Source organism: Carex rostrata, chromosome 17, assembly GCF_964058835.1.
Source record: "Carex rostrata chromosome 17, lpCarRost1.2, whole genome shotgun sequence".
In the NCBI taxonomy this organism is placed as follows: domain Eukaryota; kingdom Viridiplantae; phylum Streptophyta; class Magnoliopsida; order Poales; family Cyperaceae; genus Carex; species Carex rostrata.
The window spans coordinates 8,180,339-8,189,493 of NC_135934.1; the positions used below are offsets into that span (position 1 = coordinate 8,180,339).

Here is a 9,155-nt window from a genome sequence, read left to right on the forward strand (position 1 = left end):
ATGATTCATTGATGGTGCTATAAAATACAGCAGGGCATCATGTTATCCTATTATTATTATTATCTCTGTTTCTTCTTGTTTTACCCATCGTGAAATATTTATATCCTCCTTTTCTTTATTTTCCTCAAATTTTAAAAGTTGTTCTCAAATAAAATAAAATTCAAACTTGTACCCGTTATGAGATTATTAGTTTCCTTTTCTTTATTATCCTATTATTGTCTCTGTTTCTTCTTGTCTTGTACCCATCATTAGATAATTATTTACTCCTTAGCTTTGTTTTCATCAAATATTAAAAATGGTTCTCAAATAAATGAAATTGAAACTTGTCCCCATTATGAGATTATTGGCATTTTGAAAATCTGTGTTCAGCTTTTGATTTTTTTTCTGACAGCTTTCATGAATATGGAATCACCTTTTATTGCACCAAAGAAAACAATATTGTACAAAATGTATATATATATTCCTGAATTTGTAAAAAAAAAAAAAAAAAAAAAACAATCATAATAAACAAATGTAAAATTAAAATCCCCTCAAATTATTACACTCACAAAAAAATGCATACATCTCAATAAGCAATAGTTGAGATCTCTCTATAAAATTGAAACCAACAAAATGGCAACACAAGCAGTTTGCAATAGACTTCTTATCATCTTTACCAGCTCGTAATTTGCATTGCCTCCACTCTGCACCAAAAATTAAAACACAAAATTTGTCAAACAAAAAATGTTGGTTATCTTAGACAATAGGTTTCAAGTTGCACAATTAGATGATTTGAGTATGATAAGTACTTAGGTTCAGATGAAGTATATATACTTCATTGTCCATAATTCAACTACATGTGGCATTAACAAAATAGTTCATTCAAATATGGATCCGACCTAAATCAGAAAGAAGGCCCAGAAAATGTCAGGCCCATAATTGAATAAACCGCCAATATTTAAACATTTAATTACATATTTACATCTAAAAGAAATGGATGCACAATTGCACAAACTAATCAAATTGATGCAAATTGCTAAAAATGTAATACCAGATCGGATGGAAGGGGTGAGGGGCTTGTAAGATCGGTGCTATCTGCCGGTGTAGGAGCGGCCGGGGCAGGAGGACTGTCAGGGATGGGTGCCGGTTCCGGTGCATGCTTCTTCTTATGCCCTTTCTTCTTCTTGTGTTTTCCTTTCGAAGGACTTGGTGCAGGGGGCAGTGTGGCCGGTGCTGGGGCCACTACAGGTGTCACAGCCGGTGGACTCACTGGTGGCACCACAGGTGGTGATACTGGTGGGGGCAATGGGGGTGGCAATGCCGGTGCCACAGCAGGCGGTGGTGTCACTGGTGCCACTGCTGGTGGTGGTGTTGCTGGTGGTGGTGTTGCTGGGGGTGGTGAAACTGGTGGGGGGACAGCTGGTGGTTGAACTGTCGGTGGAGGAACTACAGGCGGTACGGGTGCTGGGGTAGAAGGTGGTAGAGCGGTTGGGGGAGGGGTGGATGCAGGAGGCGGTTGCACAGCTGGCGCTGCAGCGGGGGTTTGTGCGACGGTTGTGGAGAGGTGGAAGGAGAAGATGATCATGATGGGGAGACAAAGATAGACTAAGGGTTTCATTTTGTTTTAAGTTGAGATGATTGTTTGTTGGTTGTGAATTGTGATATGAGTTTTAGTATATATGGTGTGATTGTGGCATGGTGAAATGATTTTCTTATATATATATAGATAGTTATGATGAAGCTTGGAAATGAAGGGAAATGGTGGTTCGATTATTGGAAAGGTGGTGGTTGAATTGACAGAGGAACTAACAGTTTCAAATATTTGGTTTAATTTCTTAACGCAAAGCATTTCAGTTGTTAGTGGAATTTTGTAAGGTTTATCATCGTTTCTGGAAACCAGAAAAGCTGATTTTTCCTCGCTGAGGTGCTTTTACTGGTTAAACAAGGGAGAAAGTAGCGTTTGTTTGTCTTTATAAAGAACCAGTAATTATTATAATGCAATTTTATATAAACGTGTAGGTTTGAAGAACAATTAATGCCTTGCTGGTCTTTAGTAATTAACACAAAATGTTATCGGCAGTACAGCAACATGTCGTGCTATCTTGTTTTGAAAATTTATCATATATGTTTCAAACAATAAATTTAAATTATTGAAACTGTTCTACTTCACAAGTGGTGTGTTTACATGAAGAGTTTATAAATTTTCAAATTTATTTAGTATAAAATCAAGAAAAAATTAATGTATTAAAATTAACTTATAAATTTTTTTTTTATCGACTAAATTCAAGAATTTGTAACCTTTGAATGTTAATGTTTATTTGTGAATTCGTATTTGAAAGTAATAGATTTTGAGGCAATAGTGCTACCGTTAGATCCAAATTCTAATTATATATATATATATATAGAGTTAGGCTGGGGTGCTATGGATCGCATAGAGGCCTCTATGCTACGGCTCAATATTTGAGTTTTCAAAATCCAAACGGTCGATCCGAACCGTTCATCTTATTCTCCATATTAATATCTGCTTGGAGACCAAATTTTACATTTTTCTGAATTTTTTTACTATTTATTAAGTATTTTACAAAATTGTTGATCCAACAGTGGCTGCACAAAACAGTAAAACCGTTGGATTAGCGATTTTCAAAGTGACTTAATAAATAGTAAAAAACTTCAGAAAATTATAAAATTTGGTCTCCAAGCAGATATTAATATGGAGAATAAGATGAACGGTTCGGATCGACCGTTTGGATTTTGAAAACTTGAATATTGAGCCGTAGCACGGGAGACCACTATGCTATCCATAGCACCCCAGCCTAACTATATATATATATATATATATATATATATATAACAATGTTTGTTTGGAGAAGAAATTACTGATGGAATTACTTGGGGGGTTGGAACATGGGTCAAATATAGTATAGTTGATTGGTGGAATATCACATCTTTGAATTGGGAGGAGAATTGAGGAGAGGAGAGGTTGATTCCAAGCAAATCAATGCCAGCTGGTATTATGCCAACCTTTTGTTTTCCTGGCTTGCTCTACAATAAACTTATGCATCATATAATATATGCATTCAAAATTAGCATGTGAGTTTTATCATTAAAGGTATCAAATGAATAGTTTTTTGCTCTTTTAATTTACCTCTTCAACTCACTTAACTCTAAATATTCCAAATATTATTGTGTATGTGTCACAAATAAAAAAATTAAAGTATTTTTTTTAAAATCATTTAATTAGAAGACTAAATATTTTTATATTACATGAACTACATATTTTTATTTTCTATAAAGGATAAAATGAGAATTTTAAAGACAATAATTTGAGTTAAATTTGTGATTTTTTTTTAAATTTAGAGGGGTAAATATGTTATTATGAATTTTAGAAGATAAAATATGCCAATTTCAAGATTCTTGAGGGGTATAAATGAAATTCATCATTTTAATTTCTTGGCTTGCTGTACAATAAACTTTTGCATCATATAATATATGCATCCAAAATTAGCATGTAACTTTTATCTTTAAAGGAACCAAATAAATAGTCCTTTTGCTCTTTTACCCTCTTAACTCAATTATGTAAAAACATAAGAAAGAACTTTTACATTTTTCATATTGCCAGCGACACAATGATGAGACGAATGGGAATCAGTACTGTAAAATATTAACTAAAACAGAACTAAAACAAATTGTGACTTCAAACTAACGGATCCAAAATAATATATTCATTCCGGTTGGTACAAACTTTTTAGGGATAAATTATGAGCGATGCTATGGTAATATGCATATTAGATCAACTAGTGCTATGGATTTATATCTGTTCAATCAATCCAAACCGTTAAATATAATATTTATATATAAAAAAGTATTTTTTTTTTAAATTATTTTACTAATTAGTTAGATTGGCAAAATCACTGCTTTTTGATGATCTATAATTTTTAGATCAAGTGATTTTCTACCTATCTCAAAAAATAATAAAAAAAAATTTAAAGAGCGTAAAATTTGATTCCAACTATATTTTTATACATATACTATTTAACAATTCAAATTGATTATTTTAATTCTAAAAATAGAAATATAGATTCATATCACGGATATGTAATATGCATATTATTATACTCTCCTCATAAATTATTTTAACTGATCACACCTTAGAAATTACAGAACCTGAATCTTTTTATATGATCGCTAGCTGTATCGCACCTTACAAATTTTAGGAGTAAAATTTTTAATCCGATCGAACATATACTGGCAAGTGGCAAAAAGACAAGACCCTGTCACTTTTTATGCGAGCAGATGTGTTGCTTTTTTTTTCATTTAATTCAAGTTGTATTAGATTTTAAGTCCATATTCAGAGGATATTAACATGAAAGTTAGAAGTTTACATACGCAAAGTTTCTTGTATATTTCATAAACTAAACGAATTACTTTTTGTTCTTATCCTTTTTGTTATCTTTTGTTTTATATGGTTATCCATTATTTTTTAAATTGCATTCTATCCTTCTGGGTTTGCGTGTGTTTGATCTTCTCTATGCAAAGCAACTGATCTGCTTATGGTTCCATTGCAAAACGAGAAAAAACCATAACTAAATACAACTCTGGTTGTAATGAAGTGCAGAAGCATACAAATATAAATGAAGCAAAATATTTTTCATGAAATAAAGTTTGAGCAACTCAAAAGTATTACAGTGTAAAAGTAATATAACTTAGAATACTAATAAAGAATGAATTAGATAAGAGAAAGTTGCTCCGATTTGACAAGTGCACTTTATGAAAAAAAAAAAAAATCAGTTTTTCACATGTAATATCTTAACCTTGTATGCATTATTATTAACTAAAAATTATACAAATTTATTAATAAAAATGAATATATTGAAAACTAAATAATTTTGTCGACCATGATGATAACAAAGAAAATACTTATCAATAAAAATAAAATTTGCAGTGATTTTTTTTTATAGTTTGGTTATGTTGTATATCCAATTTGGTACAAATTAAGTTTGCTTTGATTACCTATCAAATGTCATTATAATTGAACTATTAAGTTTTCAAATTACTTTGACTAAAGATGAATTAGTTTTCAGTTACATCAAATTTCTGTTTTTCAACATCTAGTTATTGATTCATTTTATGAATTGTTATGAATTTATCATGAATAGTTTGTAATTATTTGCATAATTTTAATAATTTTATTTTTTAAAACTTAAATTTTTTATATACTTGTATGTACTACAAAATATAAATCATTATCAAATTATATCCATACTACCTGATACCCAAAATAAATTTTTTTAATCTTATCAATTACTTCCGAATGCCGAATTTGTCAATTATAGAATGATTACCATTTAGCACACAGAAATAGGTACGACTGAGGTTCACAGAGAATCAAAACAAAGCTAAACCAAGAGTTCATTTTTCTTTTCTTTTCTTCATGGCCCCACATGTCAGAATCACGCTGATCTAAATTCCCAGGAGTTCTTCACTGTTCTTCTCTCCTCTTCTCAGAGACTAGAATTTTAGATTTTTGGTAGCTGAACTCTGATTTTCCTGATCTGAAATTGTCTTCGATTTCGTCATATTCTTTCATCGTTTGGTTACCGCCTGAGATTAATCTTCAATTAGCGGTAAGAATTTTTAATTTCTGGTAACGATCATGCCCTCTTTAAATTCGTAAAAAATTGTAATACCATAAATGTCAAACACTTGCATCTTTTGGAAAAGGGGTTTCACTTCATTGCTCAATTATTTACCCATAGCTATGTTTTCATAATATCATTTCAGAATCTCTTTCCATGGCGCATAGTATGTTTTATGAGGACTTGAATCCCAGAGGTAATATACCTTATTTCCAAATTTTAATATTTGGGCTTGAAATTTAGTCCCACTTTTTTCACCTTTTTAATTATTTTTTTATATTTTTTAGATGTATGTATTGCCGGTGTTGCACGCACACCAATTGGTGCATTGCTGGGTTCTCTGTCTTCTCTCTCAGCAACTAAACTTGGCTCGATCGCAATTAGAAGTAAGATAAGTTGTTTATTTCTGGATCAATTGTGATTGCTTTTCACCTATGGAAAATAGAAGTTATGCAAGAAGTGTATATACTTTTATAAAATTGTAACTAATTATACACATATATAGTTCCCAGATTTTATTTTTCTTTTTGTAAATTAGTTAGGTGAAATACCAAGTATTCTCTCATTGGTAATGAAAAAGAGAACAAGGTTTTGGATAAATGAAAGAAAAATAAAGAAAAAATAGGAATATACAAGTATACAACCATAGGCTGCACCGCTGCATAGCCCAAAAAAAAAAAAACTAAAGTGAAGTACCAATCATACCGAATTTGCTGAAATATTCTTTTTCTTATAAGATTTTATTTTGATTTAATATATTACCTTTTCTTTCAGGTGCTCTTGAGAGGGCTAACATTGACCCGACACTGGTACAAGAGGTCTATTTTGGTAACGTGTTGAGTGCTAATTTGGGTCAGGCTCCTGCCAGACAAGCAGCTTTAGGTGCCGGTATACCTAATTCAGTTGTCTGTACTACTGTCAACAAAGTTTGTTCGTCGGGCATGAAGGGTAAGGGTTTTATACGTAATTTTGCACACTGAACCATGAAAACAACTACCGTACCTTTCCTGTACCAGCAATGTTTTGTACCATACCAGTACCAGTTAACCTCCTTGAACGATAGTCAGAGGTAAAAACTCACCACAATTTTTTTTCGCAAGGATTGAGAATATATATTCATGTTTTTTATGTAAATTTTTAGCTGTCATGATTGCGGCACAAAGTATACAACTTGGCACAAATGACATAGTAGTGGCTGGAGGCATGGAGAGCATGTCTAATGCCCCGAAATATGTCGCCGAGGCAAGGTTTGGAAATCAAGATATTATATTTCTGTTACCTTGTTATGAAATTGTTCATCAGTTACTGCAACTCATATTTTTAATTTAATCATTGTAGGAAGGGTTCCAAATTTGGGCACGATACTTTGATCGATGGAATGTTAAAAGACGGTTTATGGGATGTTTATAACAATTTCCCGATGGGAATGTGCGCCGAGTTGTGTTCAAATCAATATTCTTTCTCTAGAGAAGAACAGGTATATTTTTATCAGAAAATTGTCATTTCAGCCCCTTAAAAAATTCAAAATTAATGAGGACAGGAGGGGTATAGATGGTAATTTATCCTCTACAGTGGTATTTTTCTGACAAACCCTTTTGTGAACATACTTAATTATAGGACTTGTATGCAATTCAAACAAACAAGAGAAGTATAGCCGCAAGAGATAGCGGTGCATTTGCATGGGAGATAACTCCGGTTTGAATTTTTCCTCTTCACAATTAGCATTCAAATCTGTATCTAAGATTCCTTTTATTAATATAATAATGATTTTCTAGGTTGAGATTTCTTCTGGGAGAGGGAACTCATCTAAAATTATTGACAAGGATGAAAGTCTCGCAAAAGTAAATTTTCGTTTTTGGACCATTTACCTATATACCCTCAATAATAATCAGATGATATGGTTTTCTCAAATATTTGCTATGCTTTAGTTTGATCCATCAAAGCTAAAGAAGCTCGGTCCAAGTTTTAAAAAAGGTGGCTCTGTGACTGCCGGAAATTCTTCTAGTATTAGGTCAGAATTTTTTTTTAATGTTTGTTTTGAAACTTTAGTCAAGTGTGATACAGGAATTCATAGTTTTTTTATTTGTTTTTGGGACAAGTGATGGTGCAGCAGCACTGGTATTAGTTAGCGGAGCGAAGGCTAAAGAACTAGGTCTACAAATTATCGCAAAAATAAGGGGTTTTGCAGATGCTGCTCAGGTATAGCTTAAGTCAAGTATTAGATAATTTAATTTTAAAATTAAGAAGATATCCTAATAAAATGAAAATTTTAATTCAGGCTCCAGAGTTATTTTCAACAACTCCATCGCTTGCTATCCCAAAAGCGATATCAAATGCTGGCTTAAATGCTTCCCAAATTGACTTGTATGAAATAAACGAAGCTTTTGCGGTTTGCCCCCTCTCTAACTTTTCATTTCACATTTTTATAAAATGCTTTTTTTGCTTGCTTTCCATTTCTAGAAATAGTAATTTTTTTTTCTTTTGTTAGGTTGTCGCTTTGGCCAATCAGAGGCTTCTTGGCATCCCTTCAGTAAGTACAAACATAGCAATTTAACATGATAAATGGGTATATTTGCACTTTTTTTACATTGTAATGTGTTCAAACTCTTGCGTTTTATTTTTCAGGAGAAGTTAAATGTGAATGGTGGGGCTGTCTCTTTGGGCCATCCAATCGGTTGTAGTGGGGCCCGCATCATAGTCACTTTAGTAGGGGTATGATTTTTTTCAAATTTGATCCTATTTTGTACAAATCTTCTTGCAAAGGAAAGTTACAATAAAGCCCTTCACATTTTGATAAATTGCCAATGTTCAGGCGCTTAGACAGAGAAAAGGAAAGTATGGAGTAGCAGGTGTTTGCAATGGTGGAGGCGGTGCATCTGCTATTGTCGTAGAATTCATGTGAGCATATTCTATCCTAAAAACAAAGAACAAAAAAACAAAATGTTTTCAGATAAGACCCTTATTTCTTTTTATATCATGATCCTCAGTACTGGTCTTGCTTGGTATCAGTACTGATATCCTTACTGGTAAAACTTATACAGTAGGTATAAGTAGGCATTTCATGGTTTTCTAGGTTATAATTATTGTTTCTTCTATTTGAATTGTAATAAGAGATGCCTTAGATAACATAAAATACTTTTTTTGTAGGGGCAATTCTGTTGTGAGTCGATCGATGCTGTGACATAATTATAAGGCCTCTATGTCGAGATGCAAATTTTTCCGAGGGCTCTTCTGCAACTTCTATATTTAGAACTCTTAAGCTTTAAAATAAAAATATGGCTGCGTATCAAGAAAATTGTGTTTTGAGAAGCCTTTTCGCGGGTATAGGTGAAAATTTTGCATGTGCAAAATATAAGAATAAAGGATTTGTGTCATGCAAGTATAAATTGGAACCTGTGCTGGTTAATAACAAATATTTGTTCTTAATTATCATGATATATTAAACACATCAGGATAAAGTTGTAAACTTGTAATTGAGTTGAAAGTCTACCTGTAACACATTAAATGTTTATAATGATATTTTAGGTTGGATCTTGTTCA

The 9,155-nt window shown here is 32.3% G+C and overlaps 2 protein-coding genes across 3 annotated transcripts; one reads left to right on the forward strand and one right to left on the reverse strand.

Moving 5' to 3' along the window:
- Window positions 1-399: 399 nt before the first annotated feature.
- Window positions 400-1,740, reverse strand: LOC144568267 (uncharacterized). The gene is made up of 2 exons (XM_078318557.1): window positions 1,031-1,740; window positions 400-683 (listed from the first exon to the last, which is right to left on the reverse strand). Exons 1-2 carry the CDS (start codon window positions 1,595-1,597, stop codon window positions 591-593), a joined length of 660 nt encoding a protein of 219 aa, XP_078174683.1. The 5' UTR covers window positions 1,598-1,740; the 3' UTR covers window positions 400-590.
- Window positions 1,741-5,448: 3,708 nt separating this feature from the next.
- Window positions 5,449-9,155, forward strand: LOC144568746 (acetyl-CoA acetyltransferase 2-like). 2 transcript variants are annotated; one of them, XM_078319125.1, is made up of 15 exons: window positions 5,449-5,603; window positions 5,761-5,811; window positions 5,903-6,001; window positions 6,390-6,563; window positions 6,757-6,862; window positions 6,954-7,092; window positions 7,233-7,310; window positions 7,391-7,456; window positions 7,544-7,626; window positions 7,715-7,814; window positions 7,894-8,004; window positions 8,104-8,145; window positions 8,241-8,327; window positions 8,428-8,513; window positions 8,763-9,155. In XM_078319125.1, the coding sequence occupies exons 2-15, from the start codon at window positions 5,772-5,774 to the stop codon at window positions 8,794-8,796; spliced, it is 1,245 nt and encodes a 414-aa protein (XP_078175251.1). In that variant the 5' UTR covers window positions 5,449-5,603; window positions 5,761-5,771; the 3' UTR covers window positions 8,797-9,155. The 2 variants fall into 2 exon arrangements, with proteins under 2 accessions (XP_078175251.1, XP_078175253.1); XM_078319127.1 differs by lacking the exon at window positions 8,763-9,155 and having other exon boundaries at window positions 5,450-5,603; window positions 8,428-8,517.

What these genes read in the sequence shown, in the direction of transcription:
- LOC144568746 (XM_078319125.1), top strand. Translation starts at nt 5,772, where the DNA reads ATGGCGCATAGTATGTTTTATGAGGACTTGAATCCCAGAG. An exon ending in AGGATGAAAGTCTCGCAAAA is followed by an intron (nt 7,457 to 7,543) that starts GTAAATTTTCGT and finishes GCTATGCTTTAG; the next exon opens with TTTGATCCATCAAAGCTAAA. An exon ending in GGCTTCTTGGCATCCCTTCA is followed by an intron (nt 8,146 to 8,240) that starts GTAAGTACAAAC and finishes TTTATTTTTCAG; the next exon opens with GAGAAGTTAAATGTGAATGG.
- LOC144568267 (XM_078318557.1), bottom strand. Translation starts at nt 1,597, where the DNA reads ATGAAACCCTTAGTCTATCTTTGTCTCCCCATCATGATCATCTTCTCC. An exon ending in CACCCCTTCCATCCGATCTG is followed by an intron (nt 684 to 1,030) that starts GTATTACATTTT and finishes TTTTTGGTGCAG; the next exon opens with AGTGGAGGCAATGCAAATTA.